The sequence below is a fragment of the Lepidochelys kempii genome, chromosome 19 (assembly GCF_965140285.1).
Source record: "Lepidochelys kempii isolate rLepKem1 chromosome 19, rLepKem1.hap1, whole genome shotgun sequence".
NCBI lineage: Eukaryota > Metazoa > Chordata > Testudines > Cheloniidae > Lepidochelys > Lepidochelys kempii.
The window spans coordinates 15,224,239-15,249,380 of NC_136398.1; the positions used below are offsets into that span (position 1 = coordinate 15,224,239).

Below are 25,142 nucleotides of genomic sequence, written 5' to 3' on the forward strand. Positions count from 1 at the left end.
TATTAATAAGCGGTCCAGCTATATTCAGCTCTTGGACCTGATCCTGGGCTCCACTCAGGACTAAATCAAGAATTACCTCTCCTCTTGTGAGTTCCAGGACTAGCTGCTCCAAGAAGCCGTCATTTAAGGTGTCAAGAAACTCTCTCTCTGCATCCCGTCCTGAGGTGATATGGACCCAGTCAATATGGGGATAGCTGAAATCCCCCATTATTATTATTATTGAGTTTTATTTTAATAGCCTCTCTAATCTCCCTGAGCATTTCACAGTCACTATCGCCATCCTGGTCAGGTGGTCTGTGATATATCCCTACTGCTATATTCTTATTATTCAAGCATGGAATTACTATCCATAGATTCCTTACCCAGTGCATCATCCTTTTAGAATTGTTTTGAGAGAGATCCTTAAGGCCAGAAAGAAAGAGGCAAAGGGAATAAGAAAATTTGTCCTGGTGGCACTATACTGAAAATGTTCAAATAAAGCACAAACCCAGATTCCAAAGTTCTGTATTTTTCAAAATAAAGATCACACGTTGTTTAGAGACAATCTACACAAGAGTTACAAAAAATAGTCGCCCAGGCATAAGCATACACAGGTTTGTTAATTATACACATATGGTTACAAGTGTGCTTGCAAAAAAGTTCATTGGAAATATACACAAGGCTCTGTAAATGTACACCGTGTAGTGTTACAATTCTATATTCAAACAAGGAAAATTGACAGTATGTTACATTCACTTACAAGTAGACAAAATGCAAAATACAGTTCATCTTCTGTACAAAAAGGGAAGGTGATTCACACTTTACAAGGTGAAAGGGGACTCTGATTGTAAGGAAAACTAGGGGATTCTGTACTTTTGCACTTTTTTTTACTGTCACAAAATAAGCAAAACATTACTTTTTTAAGATTCAAAAGAACACTATTTTGAACTGAATCATTCTGTATAACATTTAGAAAGGATCGCTACTGTTCGACTAGGTGACAAATAAAACCAAGCTTTTTTTTTTTTAAACATTAACTAGGCTGTATAAAGAGAACATTTCCTTCAAAAGAAAAAAAATTTACTTCTGGTTGAAATTACAATTTACAATATACAACACTATATGCTACGACCATAAAAGGTGTGAATATACACTGAAATGCACAGGTTTTGCTAATTTTTTTCTTACCAAAAAACGGGTTTATGTTGATTCAAACTTCTCCACATTTACATTACAGAGGTTTACAAATGTACAATTGTACAATCAAAAGTATGTTCCACTACTAGGGTACATTATAGATACAGATTAGACATCAAAACAAGAAAATACTACAAATTTTTATATATGTAAAGTCTACACCAAGTATACACTATATATTTATAGAAGCAAGACCAAAGCCGAGTTGGATTTTTTTCCCCTCATGCTAAATAATCAAATTTTGTCTTTCAGTGTTAACAGAACAAACTGAGTAGGCAGTAAACAAATACACCCGCCCTTCTTGATTTAAAAACTTTCTGGGTGCTTACGTTTTCTTTCAAAACTGACTGCTAAGCTACCTTCTTTAGCATGTTATGCTCCAAAAACAAAACAGAAAAAGCAATTAAAAAGTTTCAAAAACTTAAAAAATTTTTTAAACTGAAGCTTTAGCAAGTTGAATTTTTTTTTAATATTTATAAACAGCGTTAAATGCGGGTTTTTTGCCATTTAACTAAAATTCAAACTTCTTGCTGAGTTTTGAATAAAAGGAGAAAAACAGGTATTTGCAAAAAAGTCACCTGCGAGGCGGATGAATTAAAAACATTTTTTTTTCTTCAAACCAACCACCCTGAAAGTTTCCACATTTGGAATATAGATACAACAGTGAACAAAAATGTGGCCTCCCATGTACATCTGATACCTATGTACAAGTATTCTATACACCAGTAAAACAGCAGGGCAATTAGTTAATTAAAAAAAATAATTAGTACATGTTATGCATAATAAAATTAAAGAAATTTACAAAGGCTTATTTTTTGTTTGTATTTTTAGTAGTTTAGCAACCATAAAACATTTTCTAACTGTATACTGGAATATTGTCGGTTGCTGGTTTTTAAATGCCTGATGGCCAGTGAGTTTCTCTGAAATTCATTGTCTCAAATGATACCATTTGGTGGTCCACAAATTGGCCCTAAGTCAACCCCATTTTTCATGTAATATTTCTCCAGCTTGGCCAAAATGTGCTTGCCATAGGTGTACTTGCGCAGGGTTGCAATGTGAGGCCGGATCTAGGAGACAAAAAGGTTTATGGAAGTTTAGAAACCAGAACCACATACGCCCTGAGGGATTTCTGTACTCAGACTCCTTCAAGGACAGTCTTATACCATAATAGTCACCTCCTCTCCCATTCCCCATCACCCAGCCACAACTCCCCTCCCACTGATCAATTGCTAACATGGAAAAGTAATATTAGGAAAGTAATGTATTTTAGTGGCCTTTTAATAAAAACTTTAGCAGTTGGAAACAAGGAAGAGAGCCAGCACCATGTGCTCAGCCAGCCTTCTTTGGAACATCTGATCTATGGACTACACTTTAAAACCCTATTCTAATACCTTAGTGGTTTAATTTTAATTTATAGTTCAGTAACGTAAGTGCAGCAGTGACTTTAGCAAAGGAAAACTAAAAGCAGTTTGGGTTATTTTTAGGTGGGCAGCGTCCTCAGTTTAAGAGCAGTTTGATTTAGAGGTGACTGGAAAATGGAAATCCCATCCCACGAAAAACATTGTATTTTTGAAAAAGTTTGTCTTTTCATCCTGCTTTGGGACAAAAATGTGAAGTTTTCCGTGGGAAGGGATTTCCAGGAAAATCCCATTGAAAAAGATTGGAATTTTGCAGCTTTTCTACAGACAAAGTGAAACCAACAAGAGCCTTCCAGGTGGACAGCTGGCTGCCAAAGCTGGGAGGAGGCTGACAGCCAGGGAGGTAGAGAGTTGGGGCATTCAGCCTCACCTGGAAGGCTCTCATCAATTTCACTTCCTGCCTACTGGGAGTTGCTGGAATTTTCAGATGGAAAATTTCAATGTTGTGGAAAGGACATTTTCCACCAGAAAATCATTCTGATGGACAATTCCTGAACAGTTCTGATCAGATTTCTAACCCCAATGTTTACAAGGGACTTGTCTTCTTGGGGAAATTAACTGGCAGAACTATAACAGTATAAGTACCCATGAGGACACTATTCTGGGGTAAAAGTCACTTTTATTCTGAAATAGAGCATCCACACAGGGGCCTAGTACATGGAGTACATGTAATTATACCACTGTAGTTCTGCCACTCAATTTCTCTAGGTAGACAAGTCCTAAGAAAAGGATGAGTCATGACAGCGATACATGAGAAAGATCCACACTGCTTGTGTATTTCTTCAATGACGTAACTAGAAGGCATATTTTAATTTCAAGGTTGAAACTATAGGAATGGTGAGTAAATACATTGAAAATTGATGCATAAATATTTTCTCCTTCTCCTCTCCTCCCTAGGAAAGAAAAATACATTATTGTTCCATTTCCCTAAGGTAGGAAATCCTAAATCCACCCCCTCTTCCTTTAATTCAGGCACGAGTTGATTTGAGCCCATTTAACCTCAAGAACCCAATTATCGGTCTTGTAAACGTCACAAACCTTTTTGCCTTTCCCTTCCTCACCCTAATATTTCCAAAGCAGGTTCAACTGGATAATTTGGAAACTGGCTGTAGAAAACACGCTAACTCCGCAACGGTGTTTCTTTGTCTTATCCCTCAACAGCCTGCATCTGTGATTCTTTTCTGAGTTTTCACTGTCCAGTTTGGTGATTGTATACAGTTTAATGGTTTGGTCATATTCTTGTGTGTTAAAATAAATGTATCGTTTTTACAGTATAATGGCATTGCATCAATAAACTGGCTGTAGAAAACGGCCATTAAAACAATCTGCAAGCAAAGTCCATTATTTTGGATGAGCCCTGTAGAAGACAGACTACATTTTAAAAAGCCATGTTATTACGCCCATGACATAGTTACACAGAAACCTAATTAGCTGCTTATTCTGATCAAAGGAAAGGAACTGGCTTGACAGAAGGAAGCACAAGGTACTAACACCCCTCCCCCCAAGTGACAGTATAGCTATTGCAGAATTATATGCTGGTATAAATACCCACCTCCAGAATAAAATTACATTATTTCAGATTACGCCCTCCATCTTGGCAGCAGATAATTAAACCCTGTTCAGAATTTTAGTCTTTGCTTGTAGATTGTTTTAATGATAATTATTCCACCAAAACTATACCAGTTAACTTCCCCAAGCAGACAAGCCCACACACACTGTGGTGTACAAATTACATACATGCTCCTTTTATTTTAAAGGAACACTGTCTGGTCAAATGACTTAATGTCTAGCTTCAATTCTCAAAGGAGTCTAAAGGAATTCAATTTCATTAGGATTTGGTACCTGACTCCTTGGGTTCCACTGAAAATCCCAGCATTTAGATTTTACATTCCCATGTTGGCAACTCTCATAATTGTATTATTAGTCTAGCTATAATTGGTGCTTTTCATACAGCCCCAATCCCTGCAGTTGTGTGATTGTATGAAAATCTCAGATTTAGGGGGAGTTTTTTTAAACAAGTTTCTGTCCCTTGTGGTTGTAGAGAAAAACTTGAAAACACAATTGCTAAAGGTTCAAAAAACAGAAAGCAAATAAAAAGCCCAAAATTATTATTTTAAAAATCTCATTATTTTGAATCCAGGGTTGGTAGTATTGCAATATTTAAGACAAATTTGTTTCCTTATTTAAAAAACAAACAAATCTAATCTTGCAACCTTTGTAAACTCAAACACTGCAACAGTATACGAATAAACTAACAAAAGTAAAACTGACTAATGTATTAACTCACCAAGCTGACTAATGTATTAACTCACCAAAAATGCAGAAAGCAAACAGTGCAACTAAAGACAGAAAGCAAAATTGAGTTTTCAATTTGATTAATCTAAGGTGTTCTTGCTAACAAGGAAATTTGTTTAAAAGTAATTTTTAATCTGACACTAGCTTTTTAAATGCAGTGTATGCTGCATATTCCAAATGGATGAAGCATTCCATAGCATAGAAGTTACATCAAGTTTTTAAAGAAAGTCTATTTAAAGTGCTGTTGTAATGTTTCAGCATGAAATGACAAACATGGTGACTGTCCTTAGAATTCCTGTTAACAGCTCTGGATTCAGCTGTTTCTAGAAGTCTGACTCAGCTCCTCTGAGTACATGGTGAGGTTCTCATTATTGAACAGCGTTCTCAGTGAGGGCAAGTGTGTCATCATCGCCAGACCTCTGAAACGTACCTGAATTTCAACATGTCTAGCTGGCTTTGTTACAGCCCAAATTGTATCAGCACTTTTGTTATAAAACCCCATGTTCACATGCATGTAAGTAGGCCAGAAAAGACTGGTAAAGACCCTAGATGAGTTTTACCTCCAAGTGTGTAAATGGTATACCTGGTAGGAGGGATAAACCAATGGCAGTCCTCGTGATGAGACAAGTATGAGTCACTCTACAGAGAGAGATATATGCTTGAAATGCCAGCTTTCAGGGAATATTTTTAGGATCTCAGGACTGCCTCTCAACTCTCATGATTTTTGAAAGTGCCAGGATTAGAGCCACGCACAGCTCACTAAATATGAGCTTTATCAGGAGGAATTCCTCATTCTTACTGCTAGAGATTAATGAATTTGTCTTAGAATGTAACACGCAATGCTTGGCACTAAGCAGTTCAATGAGTTGAGAACCTGACTGATAGGTTGCACTCTGAAGAGGTTTAGGTTCCAGCCACTTAGATCTTTGTGCTACAAACTCCAAAATCTATGATGATTCCCAAGCACAAACCCTACTGTTAGTAACTGGTGGCAGCTGCTTACCTTGTGCATGACAATCTTCCGTTGAGCTGGTTCTGCCACATCAATCATTTTCTGTACCACGTAGTTGGCATACTGATCTTTCATCATGGTGTATAAGGCACTGTGAGGGCCGTCATTCATAGTGCACACCTCATCAATCAACATGGCACGCTCCGTGCGGGAGGCGTGAGTAACACATTTCTCCACAACATTGCTGCAACACAAGAAGGTGGTAGTATGTCACCCCACAATATCCCGATTTAGCTTTCCAGTCAACCCCAGAGTGATGATCTTGAGGTCTCTAACTGAGAATGGCCATTAGGAAAGCCAGGAAGTGCTGGTATGGAAACTCAGCAGCATGATATTTTGGAATCTTGACCAAAGAACTTTTGGTTTCTATTAACGACAAAGCTCAAAAGGCTCACATGGACTAATATTTAAAAGTTCATCCACATCCCTTTCATCTGGAAAACTCACAAGAACAAGGAGTGGGGCAAGATTTACAGGATTTCATGGTTTGGGCTGAGATGCATACATCCAAGAGCAGTCTTTCTAGAACCGCTGTTTCACATCCTGAGCAAAACTAGGAAGCATAGAAGCACATGCAAAAAAAGACGTTTACTGCACTATTTCAAACCTTGGATTTGATAAGCAATTTGAGCAAAGGATCAGCTCAGGTCTTATTTCATCCAAATTAACTTGTGCTTCCCTAGTTTGAAAGCCTATAGTGTAAAATTTTAAGTTTATATCCCATCCATGCTATCTGAGTTGTCCTTAGCATGTCCCTCTTAGCATTGTATTTCAACTTGAAAGGAGATCCTGGGTTAGAACAGGGAAATGCAGGACAATTAAAAGAGGGATGTGATATCTTAGTTTCGGTGAACACCTTCCATAATTACTCTGTTTGACAGGAAGGCAAATGACTGCTATTGCCTGTCATCTCTGGAGGTCCAAGTGTAAAATGTGACATACGAAAAGGGAAAAGGGTTTGCTGGTCTCAACTTCTGTTCTAGAGGACCTGGGTTTATAGCACAGAGTCACCAAGTGATTTGCTACAACTGTTGTGTGCTGCACAGGGGAGACAATGAACTGATTAACACTCTGCATGGGAGATGGACAGTACATCTCAGTAAAGCAAGCCAGGGAGGAAGCAATTTGGAATAACTGTGTTAAGATACTTCCCTGGCATGCTAGCACATGTAGGAGAAACAGTGTTTTTATAGGATTTGGACTTTACGAAGCAAATGCAAACCTGGCAAATTTATGTTGACTCAACACGAGCACGTTGCCTCTAATTTCTGCTACGATCTTGCTTTTGTCCTCAGGCCGACCATGTTCTAGTACATGTTGGATAACATAGTTCCCATATTGATCCTGTAACAAAGCGTATGGAAACCATTAACGCTAAACCAGCTCCCTGTGCTAGTAAGTTTTGTAAACTTTAGTTTAACTACACACTAATTAGTCTAAAATTAGCTGAAATGATATAATCAATATTTCTACTGCTAGAGAAGGTCACATTCTAAAATTTTAATATGACATAAAAGACTAACTCTGTGCCAATTATAATCCAGAATAATTGGTTCTTGAGCATGAAGCATGTTGATTATACTAACTGCTTAAGCAAAGAAACCATTTCAAATGTCCTCAACCTCCAAGTTCTAGAATACTGAAACACCTACACTAGAATACTAACACAGTTCACAGAGCCAATCCCCTGTCCTCCCCTCACATACCTTCGAGACACCCCACCTGCCCCGCCCTGCACTGTAACACCCAATGAGAATGGCTAGGTGTGTAGCCTGCCAGTGAGCCAGTAATTTCTTTTCTTCACTTTTCAAAAGGCTAAAAAGCTTTGATGCTTTCAACTTGTACCCAGAAGGTATATTTATACAACAGCTGGGAGGGTGCTCCCCAGCATGGGTTGCGAAACATGCGCTAGCTCTGCATGTGGCTTTGGCAGGCAGCATGAATGGTGGCTCAGACTAGTCCCCTGAGTACAAATGCGCCTGACCCCCCAGTACGTCCTCAGGTGGCTAGCCTGAACCCCTGTCCATGCTGCCACGGGTACACTGCTATTTTTAGCATGCTAGCTTGAGCACAACTAGTGCATGTCTATCTACGCATGCCGAGAAGCCTCTTCTACATACTGTCTAGACCAGCAGCTCTCAGCCTTTCCAGACTACTGCAACCTTCCAGGAGTCTGATTTGTCTTGCGTACCCCCAAGTTTCACCTCACTTAAAAACTACTTGCTTACAAAATCAGACAAGATACAGAAGTGTCACAGCCACACTATTACTGAGAAATCGCTGACTTTCTCATTTTTGCCATAGAATTATAAAATAAATCAATTTCAATATAAATATTATACACTGCAATGTAAGTATAGCATATAGAGCAGTATAAATAAGTCATTGTCCGTGTGAAATTTTAGTTTGTACTGACTTCACTAGTGCTCTTTATGTAGCCTGTTGTAAAACTAGGCAAATCTCTAGATGACTTGCTGTACTCCCTGGAAGACCTCTGGGTACCCCCAGGGGGACGTGTAGCCCTGATTGAGAACCACTGGTCCAGACATACCCTTATATTATAATACTTGCAACCTTGGGTTCCTTTTATGCTGCCACCCTTGTCTTCTCCCTCCTCCCCTGGTTGTGGGCTACACCCCACTACATCTTGTCCCTCGTCAGAGACTGTAAGCTCCCCGAGGAAGGGACTGTATGTCTGTACAGCGCCGGCAATACCAGAGCCCCAAAACTTCAGCAATCCAGAGCAATAACGAAAACAGGCTGTACAGCAATCTCCCTCCTAATTCCTGCCCACTACCTGCACAAGCTGCTCGGTGTGTTGATGAAGCTCCTCCAAGATGGGAAGAGTCTGCTCAGGCAGACAATGCTCTAGGATCCGCTGAATCACACGACAGCCGTATGGATGCGTAGACAATGCGAATACCTGCATTCAACAGATACAAGTCAGTATAGGAAACACTTCTTTTAGTCCCACTTTTTGAAGCTTAAGCATTCTTTATAATTGAATAGAAAAGTGATCGTAAAAATAGCAGCATCTTATTCACTGAATCTGTTCCACATATGTAACCAAAATTATGACTGAATGATTGCTAGTGCTCAGGTCTTCTGAGTCCCAATTTATTGCTCTACCTACCAGGCCACACTATGAGTAGTAAGGCTACGTTTATGTCATGGAAGTTACAGAATCTGTGACTTCCAGAGACCTCCATGACACTTTGCGCTTCAACCTTAGGATTCCTGCGAGGGGCAACAGCCTCCTGAGGCTCCCCCCACTCCTTACAGGGTTCCAGCAACAGGCGACAGCCTCTGAGGGGCCCCTCCCGTGGGACAGCATTGCACCACTGGCCTGCTGGGTGTCCTTGGACAAGCCACATCTCTGCCTCAGTTTCCCCATTTGTAAAATGAGGATAATGATATTAACCTTCCTTGTAAAGTGCTTTACAAGAGCTGGATGTTGTTATTATAAAGACTGATTTACAACTTTCTGCTTTGGCTGTATGGATACTTTATGCTGGTTATCAACTATAGTTACATGCCAAAAATTATGTAAGAAGTGGCTTAAAGAGGTGACAGGTAAAAAAGCTTAGTGGAGGGTGAAGTACATTCTGTCCTTCAATCAGTACTGAGGACACATGATAAAATACACTAATAACTGAATTTCCTCAACTCTCTGGGTTTATTTTACGACCTTACCATTTCATTGTAGGGGTACCAGGTGTCAAAGAATCTTCCCCCTTCCAAAAGCATGAGAATAGGTTGAGAAGAACTCACCTCCCTACTCAGTCAAGCACTCTTGCTCAACTTGTTATTTAAAGCAAAATATTCTCTTCAGCTGTTTAAAACCAATTAACACAAAGCCGCTACTCTATCTCAGCCGGATAGGCTATAAAAATTATAATAAAAAGCTTCTTCTGAATTGAACAAGCACACAAAAGCCTCTTCAAAGGCAGTTAAATTCTGACATGATCTTGAGGTGCCATGTTTACGCTTTCAGTATAAAGTCCAGATGGAACTGGCTCATTTCACAAGATGAGAGAAGATTTTTCTAATCGCCAGTGTCTGGGATCTAAGTTTCTAGCGATACTCTTTCTGCCTTTTAGATTGCCTCCTGCATTGATACTCCACTGGAAGAGTTAGAACGTAACTGCCTAGCTTGTTAAGGAACATGGCAGGCTAGAATCTTGCTTGCTGTCCTATAGCTGACAGGTTTTGCAATGCTAATGGTAATAAACGAACTGGGTGTGTTAGTAAAGAAAGAAGCAACTTGAAAACAACCATAGAGAAGACTCAATGTATAAGAAGGTGGTTTTTTTAACTGTTACTTTTCTGACCATAAGTGTGCTTTAAAAGGTAAGCGAAATGAGGACTGAAAGAGTCCTAGCATCAAAACGAAAACTCACTTTCAGGCTGGGATTTCATCTTTCAGCTTCAATTCAAAGCCAATTATGGCAGCAGAGCTGGAGACACTTAAAATAGGGATTTTATAATGAAAAGGTCAGGATAACTGAACTACAATAGCACAGATAAAGGCTGCTACATAATTAAATGGCTATTCATAAGCATACTAGGAGTTCCAGGAACGGAATGGGACAGAAATGGCTCTACATCTCTGGAGGTAAATTAAATTAAACTTTCTGGCCCACAACTGGACCCTTGGGAAAGCTTTTCAAAACAAATGTCACGATGAAAATTTACTAGTCCAGCCACAAAGCAAAGCATACTCATCATCCTTACTATGAAGACTGGTGGAAAAAACCTAATTGTTCACCCACCAAAAAAAAAAAATATTACTTGTTCCAGTGAAATAGATTTTTGCAAGGCTGCTCTGTGAGATATCTCGGCAGGCAAAAGGACAATGCTTGTGACTGAAGAGGTGTCCACCCATATTTTATTGCTAAATTCTTCCCAGGAGTGTTTGCAGGAAACAAGCCGTTACAGCTGAAAACCCAACGGTCTGAGTGAGTTATAGCAACTAAGCTTCTGTTCAAAGTGATACTAAACACCACAAATAATGAGGGCTCAACATTTTATTTCTATCTTCTCAAGAACTTACCTGCCCCTTAAATGCATCAATGATAAACTGCAGGGACTGAGGCTGTACACACTCAATACACTTCTGCACCACGTGATTACCATTCTGGTCTTTCACACACTTCAGTACATGGCCATCTAGCTCCCGTACCATCTCGTTCTATTGGAAAGAAAGACAGATACAAACAGAAAGCACCCCCGGAGTTCATAGCTTACAAATATCCATGCAGAATCTTCATTAATAACCCCCACCAAAAAAAAAACCCAACCAAAAAAACCAACTAAACAAACAAAAAACAAAGGACATCCACGCTAAATCTAAAGTTTAAAAGTCCTCCATGAAGAACTTGGTTGTGTCTCATCACTACCGTAATGAAAGTTTTCCAACAGTTGATGATGCAGTGATGCTATGCACTAAGCTTACTGTGCTACACAGATAACTAATAAAAAGCCATTTATGATTACAAAGTTAGGTGAAGCAGTTGTCTAGTTAAGGAACAACCGACAAGCATCCTGTCTCAAACATCCATATGCATTGCAGTTAGCATTCATATGAATAATACAGAACGCAGAGAACTTACATTAAAAAAATTTGAAGTGAAACTACATGAGAAATACTTTAGTCATCAGTGAAATGCAGCCATTGCTGGAGTAGATGGTGATAATTATTCAGAGCACAGCAATGCCATACAATAGTACAGGACAAAGTAAGTGGAACTTAGGTAAGATTAATCTAATTATAATAGGAGTTTAGGCGACAGTGGAGCTAACAGCTCCACTCTTATAAAACATGGTGTGGAATCTATAAAAACAACCAACGGTCAGGATTTCACTTTTACAACTGATCCACACCATGCCACTTTCAGGATCAGAGAACTGCTCCACACCATACTGGGACATTAATTCAGCAAAGACTTAGACTGATAGGAACTTCTCTTGGGCCCCCACACCACGATTTCTTGCAGCACAAACACCCCTCCCTATTGCTGTGCTGAAGAAATAGCCCAAAGTAAATATACTTCTAAATTAACAACTGAAATGGGCTTTAATAAGCCAATGAGAGATCCTTAAATTGTGATTCCCAAAAATCTTTGGTTTCAGAGTAACAGCCGTGTTAGTCTGTATTCGCAAAAAGAAAAGGAGTACTTGTGGCACCTTAGAGACTAACCAATTTATTAGAGCATAAGCTTTCGTGAGCTACAGCTCATGCACTGCATTTCTCATTTTAAATATCTACGTTGTTAATGAAATCCTGGATGAGGGAATGGGATCTTTGCCAGTCTGTTCGCAGCAGAAGCTAGGTGATTTCCCATGTGTGTCTAATACTTGGTCTCTCTGGCTAATATCTTGGAAGGAATAAAGAATTCCTCCCAAGTACGCAAGAGTGCATTAAGTATATAGTTGATGTTGAAAGGCAGGATTTTGACCTCCTACATTAATGCAGCAAAGTCCTACTGAGTGGGAACAATTTGGGAACAAAAAGCAACAATTTGGGAACTGTTTACTTGGAGGGATTTAAATAGACGTCTGCCAATTCACTATCAACGTCCCCACGTGCCACATTACAATGTGATTACAGGAAACACTGGAAATTGTTTAACTGTGAGATGGCACAGTCTGATGGCACTCCTTGTCTGTAATGGATTCACAGAATGTCACACACTTATCATGCACATGAAACATAACATATATACCACAAACCAAATCTAAGGAAAACCACTGACAGACAAAAACAATGCAACAAGTGTATAATAATTCAAGTACCAAACAGCAAGAAACATTCAACATCAAGAAGAAAGTTAAAATGGAAACTTACAATTACCTGCTGGTCTGGGGGGATAAACTCAAGAGCCTTCTGAATAACTCTGCAGCCGTACATCTGCAAAGCCAGGGACAGAACGTGCCCACGGATACGTTCTGCCAAGGCCAACTTCTGATCAAGACTGCCAAACTAGAAAGGAGGACAGACACTGTTGTTCTAACATGCACCAAACCTTTGTGAAGCCCAGGAATAGACTGGGAAAGGAGGGGCAGTAAGCAGGTTATAATGTTAAAGTCTCTGGTTTCGCATTTCAAAGCCCAGAAGAGCATGTGGAGTCCCTGAAAGAACTGCATGCTCTCTGGGTGTGTATCAACAAAATGAGGAGGTGACTGTGTGTCAGACATGCCCGATACATTCAACAGAAGTCAAGTGACAAAGGTACTGAACTCACCACATTCAGACACACATACCAGCTGATTAACACAGTGACACTGAAAAAGTTCCTGGAAAGACCATGCACTCCAAGCAAGCCCCCCCTAATCAGCCCTTCGTACAATTTCCATACAAACAGGATGTGGCCCTCAGGCCAAAAAGTTTGCCCACCCCTGTTGTAGAGGATCTAGGCACCTCCCGAGGGGAGAATTTTTAAAGAGCTATCTGACACCTGGTGCATCCTAAAGGCAAAACAAGTACTCTTCCGAAGCGTTTAAGAGCCTCAGGCCTGAGTCATCCCAGCAGGGAGAATTTAGCAGCATCTGGAGATGGAGTGACTACCCTGTCAGTGCTGAACAATCTCCTACCCTTATTTGGTGGCAGGGTCTTTACATAGCTACCCTCCAGCACCCCAGGATTAGTTCCTGTCGGACAGGAACTAGCAAACAAGGGAATGAAAACTCACTTCAAAGAACTTCTGTATGACGTAATTGCCAAACACATCGACCATCAGCTGGTAAGCTGCCTGTAGGATTTCATTGAACACAAGCTGGCGCTCAGCAGGGGTGGCACGCTCCAGTTTCAGCTGAATAAACCTGAGGAACAGGATTGGTGTGATGTTATAATTCGAAGGGCTACTGGCACATGCTCCCTCACTGTATTCATTCTACTAAAAACCCATTCCAAAGCCCCATGTTTTCTGGCTCAAAATAAACCGAGTTACATACAGTGCCTATTTGAAACTCTAGGTGATGGCACAAGTACAAATATCCCAAGAATCTCCCTGTTGCACAGCAAAGCACATCCTGACGCAGGGTTATTGGTTACTTCCTGCTTGGACAGCCCTTTGAACACTGGGAGCATGAAGTGATGCTGGCACAGCGAGCAGGTTAACTAGGTAATGAGACTGCTCCTATTTACACACAAAGCACTTGGGGACAAACACTGGTGGCAGAATATCTACAAAAAGGAGCATGAGAGTGAAGCAATTTGGTTGCACAGTTTCCGCTCCTGTGTAGAGCCTCCTTGCTTCTGATGTTCACTGCACACTGAGCTGAACAAGAAGGGAGTGTCCTAAAAGTGTCATATTGTGTATTGTTTTTAATCCCACCTGGATCCATGCTGATCCTGGGAAAACTCCATGATGTGCCCGGCAATCTCCCTGAGCTGCAGGTTAGGGTACCGGTTATTGCGGAAGTCTTCGAGCAGCCTGCTTCGGCCAGAGGGCATGACATCAGACATCCCGTAGCGCAGGCGAGAGGAGGGGAACAGTGTGCTGCTGGGGCTGAAGAGGCTAGAGGCACTGCTTGCACTGCGGTACTTGGCTTCAGCTCCAGGGGCAGCGGAGATGTAGCGGCCGCTACCATTTGTGAGCCCTCCTGTGGGTCACAAAAATGAGGATGTTTCAAAAGCTAAAGGTGAGCAGCTGAATGACTGGGCTCCAGACAGAGACAGGAGCTCTTTGTAAGACTCTTTCTATGCTATTCTTAGTCCAGCTAAACTGGTTTTGCTGGCAACCTGTTCTTGAAGACAGACTGGACAAACTGTCCCAGGAAACAGTTTAGCTAGGACTGTGTTTAAGCATGGTTCTTTAATTCGGCACTATTGCATTTAAGCAGAACTGCCTAAAGATTTCACTGGGGAGTTTGGTTTAAAACTGGTAAGGCCTTTAGTTCCTGAGACTGTTTAAAGGAGTCTAAAAATCTGGCATGCTGTCAGTTTCAAGTCTTTCCTATCACAATACAGCAACTGTCCGCATCCCTTTCTGACTCTCCTAGCCCATCCAGGGCCCACCCTGTACTTTAAAGTCCCTTTTAAGGATGTAGTGTAGTAATATGTACAAGTGTGAAAGGGTAACATCTGTATTTCCACAAGTGGCAGTCCTTGCTAATGCAATAGGAATTTAGCAGCTTTTAAAGTTGCAACAGTGTGGCTGGCCCATCTTGGACTGTCTCCCCCAGGACAAGACAGGCTCCCAAAGCTACTTTTACAACTTTAAAGGGATCCTCAGGTGCATTAGAAGTGTTTCAGATACATCTGCGCCAAGTCTCCCTGTCAACTTGTGTGGTTTTTCAATCATATTTTCCTAATTTTCCAATGTTTTTCTTTCCTCTGTCGTCGCGTGAAACGACTCACTCAAAATAAACACAAGAAAACAGTGAAATTCAACACAATGAGCTGCCAAATGCACAAAAGAAACAGAATTATTTATTTTCCACTACAGTCTTTCAGTTAGCAATTTTACCTCTTATTGGTTAAAGGGAGTCCTACTGTCCCTTCAATATATGTTTCGCTGGGAAACCTCGGTGAGCAAATATAATTATTGAAAAGCTTTCAAAAGTAGCCCCAAATGATCATCTTCCTGTTAGGAGAAGTGGGGAAGAGTTTAGGATTCATACTACATTTAGGGGATGCACAGGTGGATGGAAAGTCACTTAAAAAACCCAAACACCGTTTCTTTATCCATAACTGTAATTTCTCACAAAGTTCCATCAACTGTTACAAACTCGCCCGGTCCTGCCACCCACTCAGCTTCGCTGAAGACTTTTCCCCTTTACATACAGTAGTGTTTCTCAACCCTTTTGATACTAGGGACCAGCTTCCTAAACTGAGTCAGGGAGAGCTCACGGACCAGTCGTTGAGAAACACTGATATACAGGACCCAGGCTCCCTCTAGTGGACAGCTGTTGCAACTCATCTTGAGGAACAAGATTTTACTATTAAGAAAAAAAAAAAAAAGGAGTCCTTGTGGCACCTTGGAGAGGAACGAATGTAGTTGGGCAGAAGCGTTCGTGGGCTAGAGCCCACTTCACCGGATGCATGGAGTAAAAGATACAGGAGCAGGTATAAATATATGAAAGGATGTGGGTTACTTTACCAAGTGTTAGGTCAGTCTAACGAGATAAATCAATTAACAGCAGGGTACCAATAACTTTTGAAGTGGTGAGGGAGTGGCCCATTACAGACAGCTGAAACTACACCATCTGCTCAAGAAACTCCCTAAAGAAGCACAGGAACAAATCTGCACAGACACACCCCTAGAGCCCCGACCTGGGGTATTCTACCTGCTATCCAAGATCCATAAACCTGGAAATCCTGGACGCCCCATCATCTCAGGCATTGGCTCTCTGACAGCAGGATTGTCTGGCTATGTGGACCCTCTCCTCAGGCCCTATGCTACCAGCACTCCCAGCTATCTTCGAGACACCACTGACTTCCTGAGGAAACTTCAATCCATCGGTGATTTTCCTGTAACACCATCCTGGCCACTATGGATGTAGATGCCCTCTACACCAACATCCCACACAAAGATGGACTACAAGCCGTCAAGAATAGCATCCCCGATAGCATCACGGCAAACCTGGTGGCTGCACTTTGTGACTTTGACCTCACCCACAACTATTTCAGATTTGGGGACAATTTATACATTTAAGTCAGCAGCACTGCTATGGGTACCCGCATGGCCCCTCAATATGCCAACATTTTTATGGCTGACTTAGAACAACGCTTCCTCAACTCTCGTCCCCTTATGCCCCTACTCTACTTGCGCTACATTGACGACATCTTCATCATCTGGACCCATGGGAAGGAGGCCCTTGAGGAATTCCACCAAGATTTCAATGATTTCCACCCTACCATCAACCTCAGCCTGGACCAGTCCACACAAGAGATCCACTTCCTAGACAGGTTTCAGAGTAACAGCCGTGTTAGTCTGTATTCTCTGTAACCAGTTAGTCTCTAAGGTGCCACAAGTACTCCTTTTCTTTTTACTTCCTAGACACTACAGTGCTAATAAGCGATGGTCACATCACCACCACCCTATACCGGAAACCTACTGACTGCTATACTTACCTACATGCCTCCAGCTTTCATCTAGACCACATCACACGATCCATTGTCTACAGCCAAGCTTTAAGATACAACCACATTTGCTCCGATCCCTCAGACAAACACCTACAGAATCTCTATCAAGTGTTCTTAAAACTGCAATACCCACCTGGTAAAGTGAAGAAACAGATTGACAGAGCAAGAAGGGTACCCAGAAATCACCTACTACAAGACAGGACCCACAAAGAAAGTAACAGAAAGCCACTAGCTATTACCTCCAGCCCCCAACTAAAACCTTTCCAGCGCATCATCAAGATCTACAACCTATCCTGAAGGATGACCCTTCACTCTCGCAGACCTTGGGAGACAGGCCAGTCCTTGCTTACAAACAGCCCCCCAACCTGAAGGAAATACTCACCAGAAACTACACACTACTCAACAAAAACACCAGCCCAGGGACCAAACCTTGCTACAAACCCTGGTGCCAACTCTGTCCACATATCTATTCAAGGGACACCATCATAGGAACTAACGACATCAGCCACAACATCCGGGGCTCGTTCACCTGCACATCTACAAATGTGATATATGCCAACACTGCCCCTCTGCCATGTACATTGGCCAAACCGGACAGTCTCTACGCAAAAGAATAAATGGACACGAATCTGACATCAGGAATCATAACATTCAAAAACCAGTCGGAGAACACTTCAATCTCTCTGGTCACTCAGTAACAGACCTCAAAGTGGTAATTCTTCAACAAAAAAACTTAAAAAACAGACTCCAACGTGAAGCTGCAGAACTAGAATTAATTTGCAAACTAGATACCATCTGATTAGGCCTGAATAAAGACTGGAGTGGTTGGGTCATTACAAAACCTAAACTTAATTTCCCCAATACTAATTTCTCCCTACTGTTACTCACACCTTCTTGTCAACTGTCTGTAATGGGCCACTCTCTTACCACTTCAAAAGTTATTTCTCCTCCCTTGGTATCCTGCTGTTAATTGATTTATCTTGTTAGACTGACCTAACACTTGGTAAAGCAACCCACATCATTTCATGTATTTATACCTGCTCCTGTATCTTTTACTTCATACATCTGATGAAGTGGGTTCTAGCCCACGAAATCTTATGCCCAAATAAATTTGTTAGTCTCTAAGGTGCCACAAGAAATCCTAGGAGTTTTTTTGCTGATACAGACTAACATGGCTACCACTGAAAGATTTTACTATGTGGTTCAGAGAAAGACATTCTTATCCAAGTGGAACCCAGTCTGCAAAGCCAGTATGGGGGCAGAGAGGAGCACAGTGCCCGAAAATCCAATAAGGCATCTCTGACAAGGAGGTGGAAGAGAAAGAGGTTGAGTGATGCATACATCTGTAGGGCTGCCCACCTGAAGAGCATGCCTCCTTTAGCCAAGCTTGCAGCTGCCAGTGCTGGGAACAAAATTAACTGCACTTTCCCATGGTAATTAGTGAAGAGGTTCCCTGAGAGAGACATCCCATGGGAGTCAAGTAACTGAAAATGGTCTCACTGAGTTCCCACTCCCCTGGGAAGAATCTCCTTGATTGTTCAGCTTCTTCTGGATACAAGGGGCATATATGAAAATTCCCCATCCTGCACACCCCAGGAGAGAGAAGATCTCTCTGCCAGTGGTGTGGCTCTCATTTTCTATGTGCACAGTGGCTAGCTGAGCAGGAATTCTGGGAGAAAGTGAGCCAATGGCTTTCTTGACTACTGGTAAATCTAGGAAATTTATGCTTTAATAGTACTCCCTCCCAAACCAGTTCCTATGAAGGTCATTTTTCATCTGAAGTGGCATCTGATGAATACATATGATGGGAAGGTCTGATAGCTACTTAGAATCCTAGAATCTCAGGGTTGGAAGGGACCTCAGGAGGTCCTCTAGTGCAACCCCCTGCTCAAAGCAGGACCAATCCCCAACTAAATCATCCCAGCCAGGGCTTTGTCAAGCCTGACCTTAAAAATATCTAAGGAAGGAGATTCCACCACCTCCCTAGGTAACGCATTCCAGTGTTTCACCACCCTCTTAGTGAAAAAGTTTTTTCCTAATATCCAACCTAAATCTCCCCCACTGCAACTTGAGACCATTACTCCTTGTTCTGTCATCAGCTACCACTGAGAACAGTCTAGATACATCCTCTTTCAAACCCCCTTTCAGGTAGTTGAAAGCAGCTATCAAATCCCCTCTCATTCTTCTCTTCCGCAGACTAAACAATCCCAGTTCTCTCAGCTTCTCCTCATAAGTCATGTGTTCCAGTCCCCTAATCATTTTTGTTGCCCTCCGCCGGACTTTTTCCAACTTTTCCACATCCTTCTTGTAGAGTGGGGCCCAAAACTGGACACAGTACTCCAGATGAGGCCTCACCAATGTTGAATAGAGGGTAACGATCATGTCTCTCGATCTGCTGGCAATGCCCCTACTTATACAGCCCAAAATGCCATTGGCCTTCTTGGCAACAAGGGCACATCGTTGACTCATATCCAGCTTCTCGTCCATTGGAACCCCTAGGTCCTTTTCTGAAGAACTGCTGCCGAGCCATTCGGTCCCTAGTCTGTAGCGGTGCATGGGATTCTTCCGTCCCAAGTGCAGGACTCTGCACTTGTCCTTGTTGAACCTCATCAGATTTCTTTTGGCCCAATCCTCTAATTTGTCTAGGGCCCTCTCTATCCTATCCCTACCCTCCAGCGTATCTACCACTCCTCCTAGTTTAGTGTCATCTGCAAACTTGCTGAGGGTGCAATCCTCACCATCCTCCAGATCATTTATGAAGATATTGAACAAAACCGGCCCCAGGACCGACCCCTGGGGCACTCCACTTGATACCGGCTGCCAACTAGACATGGAGCCTTTGATCACTACCTGTTGAGCCCGACAATCTAGCCAACTTTCTATCCACCTTATAGTCCATTCATCCAGCCCATACTTCTTTAACTTGCTGGCAAGAATACTGTGGGAGACAGTGTCAAAAGCTTTGCTAAAGTCAAGGAACAACACGTCCACTGCTTTCCCCATATCATCCACAGAGCCAGTTATCTCGTCATAGAAGGCAATTAGATTAGTCAGGCATGACTTGCCCTTGGTGAATCCATGCTGACTGTTCCTGATCACTTTCCTCTCCTCTAAGTGTTTCAGAATTGATTCCTTGAGGACCTGCTCCATGATTTTTCCAGGGACTGAGGTGAGGCTGACTGGCCTGTAGTTCCCAGGATCATCCTCCTTCCTTTTTTTAAAGATGGCCACTACCTTAGCCTTTTTCCAGTCGTCCGGGACCTCCCGCGATCACAATGAGTTTTCAAAGATAATGGCCAATGGCTCTGCAATCACATCTGCCAACTCCTTTAGCACCCTCGGATGCAACGCATCCGGCCCCACTGACTTGTGCACGTCCAGCTTTTCTAAATAGTCCCTAACCATATCCCTAAGTTGGACAGACTTTTAGGGCCAGAGGGGCCCATTATAATTCTCTAGTCTGAGCCCTGGTGTAGCTTGGGCCGGAGCCTGCATTGAGTCCAGGCTTGTCGTATAAATGACAGGTTTAGGATGGTTTTATCTCCTTGAGCAAGGCAGAGGGCCTGGCTGAGGCTTGCTCAATTTGGGGTTGGAGTGAGAAGAGATGGCTCATTCAGAATGCCTGGCTTGGGTAAGAGGGAATCAACAGACAGGGAGTGCAAGACAACAGCTTCTGTATCCTGGTTTTGGGTAGTGGGGAGATCTGAGACAGAAGCAGCTATCCCAACACTGACTTTGCTGAACCAGTCAAGTCACTTCCCACTTCAGGCAGGAAACTTTTTGCTGGGTTTCTCCTCAGTGCATGGTGAGGGGCCTCAGGTGTTAATCTGATGGCACTGTTTTATTCAAGAGCCAGCCAGAGAGGTACTGAGATGGTGAATTCAAGGTGCTCCAGAGCTGTGCAAGGGAGGGCACAGGCCTCTGGAGCAGCAAAGTGACAGTTGCAGCCATGCTGCTCTAACTGTTCCTGGAAGCAGCACTTGGGGATTGCGTCATCTGCAGGGTCTCCAGGCTGCTCGGAATGGGGGAACTGCTGGAATGAAAGCTATTCCCAGCAGAAGGGCGATGAAAAGAAAACTCTCTGAGAAACAGCCAGCTATGACTCTTACCAAGGGAGACACTGAACTTGGGCTAGTGGGTGATATACAGTGGTTGTCCACTAGAGGGCACCTACATCCTGTTTAAAAAGAAAAGGAGTTTTCAAACCAAAATGCCTTGCAAACTGCAAGGAAGGGCAGGATTACCCAGCAGTAACGCCATACCAGCTGATTAACACTTCTCATTGGTGATCTTTTTGTACAATCTATTGCAGAGCCCTGAAGCGTGCCACTAACTGCAGCAGAACACATGGCATTAAAACCCATTAACTCAGATTAAGGTAGGGTGTGAATTTCAAGCAAAATATCTACTCCTGACTAACTCTCTGTGTAGATACCCTTATTCTGGAATAAAAGCATCCAAACAGGGATTTAATCTGGGTAGTTTATCAGGAATAACTCTAAATGAAGAAAAACCCTAAGGATTCAACAACTTTCTAAGCACCTGTTTTCCCCAACCCTGCAAAGGAGAGATCACCCATGCATTACATGTCTACATTATAGCCTCTCATTATGTGCTACAAGAATTTAAATAGCAAAGTTTCCACCAAGAGCCACAACATTTAAGACTTCAAAATTTGACCCCCGTCTCTCCTACATATCTGCAAGAATCAATATGTTCTGCAATGGAATTTGAGAGGTTAGAAGAAAAAAAATATTTTGTGCAACCTAAGGCAACAGCAGAAACACTACTGGAGAGAGACTGTATGTATACTGAACTAAAATCCATGGAGGGTAGCGTTACAATAATATATTTATCTTGCCTATGCAAATTTTGTACTTTCGAGTTGTGATATAATCATCTCCCTCAGGGTCTCCCTCTTGCAGTCTCTCTTTGTAGGCTATTTCAAGAACTGCTTATCTGCAGTTCACGGTACTTGGTACTGCCCAAATAACTCTCAGGATTACAATGCCAGAAAGAACCAACTTGGTTAAATATAAACCATATTTCACAGCTATGATATAATCAGACAACTGAAAGAACTGGGATGAATCTTCCTGGTTTGTACAGCACTCAGTAATAGAGAATACATCACTTCCCAGTTAAAAGACCATAGCCATGAAATGGCTAAGGGCATGTCTACACTACAAACTTAAGTCGACCCATGTTAGGTCCACGTACAGCCACCGCAGCAATTACTTAACTTTCTTCTTTTGGTGGTGCATGTCCTCACCACGAGCGCTTCCGCTGACTTAAGAGAGGCAGTGCGGGGGGCTGAGAGCCAAGGCTCTTAGCTCTGTGAAGCTCCCCACTGGGAACTCGGCAGCCCCTGTGGCTCTTGGCTCCCTGCTGGGAACACAGCAGCTGTCTGGGCTCCGAGCTGGGAGCTCTATGCCAGGAGCCCAGGCAGCAGCTGGGCTCCCAGTAGGGAGCTGGGAGCTTCGGTGCACCTGGGCTACTGGCCAGGAGCTGGGACCCTGGCCAGCAGCGAGCAGCTGGGCTCTCACTGGAGCCCTCCACCTGCTCCAGGGTGACAGCCCAAACTGTGAGTGGCTTTCTTGTCAATTTCATGGCTCCATACCTCTTGAGGAGGTGGAGTTACTAGGTTGGTGTAGTAGGACACTTACATCAGCAGGAGTCAGGCTATAGTGTAGACACTGACATAATTAGGTCGACCTACCTTACTTCGACCCAACTCTGTACTGAAGACCAGGGCTAAATAAAGGACAAATCTGGAACAACTTGTACACCATTTAACCAATAGGACTGCTGATTCTAAATAAAATCAAACCTCAACCTTATCTACCACCATCTCATTGTGGTCCTGAAACAAAGTTGCTTGCAAGAACTTGACTTTTCTTCAAGTTGATACATTGGTAGAACTTTATTCTACACCAGGTTTCTTCGATCCCTCTTTTGCAAACTGATTAGGAACAGGTGGTTTAATAATCCCTTATAACTGGCCCAGCTGTCTTTTAAATCTTCACTGAGTGAGAGTTCCTTCCTCTCCCCATCAGAAACTAGTTCCAATATTAAGCTCTAAAGGGGATGAGACCAGACTCTGCACTAAGTCAAGATGATGAATCTAGTGTTATCAGATGATGATTAAAACATCCCCAAACTCAAAGTGAACTGGGCATTCACGAACATGACGAGAGCTTTCACTATAGCGTGAAATCCCAAAGCCCCATTCTGCACTCATTGCATGATAGACTTGTGGAAGAAGCTCACTTAATTAACACCCAAATTGAGTTTGCATTAAAAAAAAAAATCAAACCAAATTAAAAAAATCTAAATGGCTAACAAACAAACGTTATTGAGAACAGCCATAGGCAGGGAGAGCAATTATCTGCAAGGGAACTGCTCTTAAATCTGCCCTTGCGTCAGACTCTGTTTCTAGACAGTCGATCTTTAGCTCCTATTTTAATGTTTTGTACTGATTTTACTGTGGGACATTTAGCTTCAGTCTGATGAGCACCCAACTATACAAAATAAAATCTACAAACTTTCCAAATATATTCAACCCCTGAAAAGCTCCAGGTTACACCAACTCCTCTCTCTCACATCAAAACTCACCTTCAGGGCTACTGTATCATAACCCCACTGCACCCAAAATCTTACATTCTACACTGATATGCCATTAAATACTGAATACAATGCTCATGTAGACCAGGAATGTGCTACACGCTGATACACACAAACTAAATTACAAGTAGGAGATATGCATGATAGACTCGTGGAAGGTGGTCACTTAATTTCAACACCCTGGTGTTGAAAGGTGCCTGTAATGGGAGATCTGTTCTAAATATTTAGGAGATTTGCCAATCTGGATGTGTGTTCATATGAAGAGTCAAAAACAAGGTAATAACCTGAATATTGAATAATTTCCTATTTTGTACAACACATTATAATGAAAAACCAGTTAGTTACCAGTCCCCCTGAATCACTCTAGAGGAGTGAATTCTCTCATGTGGGAAGGCAGTGCTTACAAGCCCATCATTCACATATGAACACATGCATTAGTTTAGTATATTATTATGAATTTTAGTCCAACAATTTTCTATATATTTTTGTACATTCAATGTCTACAACTCATTTCATTTCAATCTTTTCTAAGAACAATTTAAAAAGGCTAGTTGTTTTTAATGACATTTCTTACAAATTATTTAAGTCCTGGTTGGCCAGGGATGTCTTCATATAGCAATATACTAAACTCAACGTCCAACTATGAATTTTCTTTTGATAGGCCACATCAATGTGAAATTTTCATCAACTGAACAGCTACACCTAACACAGCATAAAACTAATGCTGCTCTGGAAATTGCTACGTTTGGTATAAACTATCAGATTGCCTTAACCTACTAATTCCTTATTCAAAAATCTTTAACCTACAGGTTAAAGGATAGCTTAAAACATCTAAAAAGGTTATGGGTCAAGCCTACCTGCTCTTTTTTTTTTTTTTTTAAATAAATAATGCTGGACACTTTTATTGTGCTTTTCTTCCATGCACTCAAAATGCTTTAGGAAGGGAGTTGAGTATTACCCACAGTTTAGAGACAGGAAACTGGGACACCGAAACTTGCATAAAATGAGAGTGAATCACTGGAAAAGCCAGGATTAGAACCCAGCTCTTTCAACTCTCCGTTCAGAGTTCTGTCTGGTGTGTGAAAGTAGCAGGTCTGCCATAAAAATACCAGGTGTGGACGATTCCCAGAGTGTGCTTATCTTACCTAAATAATTAAACAGTAGTTTAATTCTCAGCATGGAGAAAGAGCTCACCAGTAATTATTTCCATGTTGGGATAATATTCCTTACCCAGGTTTAAGCTTGAAGAGGATCCATGTGAAGATAAGGAAGGTGGTGGAGTCTGCGAATGGCCAGGTCCTTGACTAGGAAGAGGCATACCAACAGGCCCAGGAGAGGAGGAAAATCCAAGGCCATTATAAAAACTGTGTCCAATAGGCGTCAAACTGCTGGATGTCCTCTTGTACAGGTCACTGCTCCCTGTAAGGGAGTCTCGGCGGGAGCCACTGCCAGTGTTAGAGTTTGCAACTGAAATGGGAGAGAATAAAACTAAATTAAATTTACAAACCATTCAGGGTGATGGGAGTGT

The 25,142-nt window shown here is 42.0% G+C and overlaps 1 protein-coding gene and 1 non-coding gene across 9 annotated transcripts in view; both read right to left on the reverse strand.

The window, feature by feature from the left end:
* Positions 1-488: 488 nt before the first annotated feature.
* PUM1 (pumilio RNA binding family member 1) overlaps positions 489-25,142 on the reverse strand; it is a 131,453-nt gene continuing 106,799 nt past the window's right edge. For 5 of the 8 annotated variants that reach the window (XM_073317830.2, XM_073317829.2, XM_073317833.2 and 2 more), the window contains 9 exons: positions 24,845-25,081; positions 14,238-14,505; positions 13,593-13,722; positions 12,749-12,883; positions 10,955-11,092; positions 8,699-8,824; positions 7,124-7,245; positions 5,893-6,085; positions 489-2,243 (listed from right to left, as the gene is read on the reverse strand). In XM_073317830.2, the coding sequence (XP_073173931.1) occupies positions 2,112-2,243; positions 5,893-6,085; positions 7,124-7,245; positions 8,699-8,824; positions 10,955-11,092; positions 12,749-12,883; positions 13,593-13,722; positions 14,238-14,505; positions 24,845-25,081 (1,481 nt within the window). In that variant the 3' untranslated portion in view covers positions 489-2,111. Of the gene's footprint in view, positions 2,244-5,892; positions 6,086-7,123; positions 7,246-8,698; positions 8,825-10,301; positions 10,368-10,954; positions 11,093-12,748; positions 12,884-13,592; positions 13,723-14,237; positions 14,506-24,844; positions 25,082-25,142 lie in introns of those variants that run through there. The other 3 variants (XM_073317831.2, XM_073317834.2, XM_073317835.2) reach the window with 2 other exon arrangements.
* Positions 5,220-5,305, reverse strand: LOC140900598 (small nucleolar RNA SNORD103/SNORD85). Its single transcript, XR_012155668.1, has one exon. It is a non-coding gene; the product is annotated as a small nucleolar RNA SNORD103/SNORD85 (small nucleolar RNA).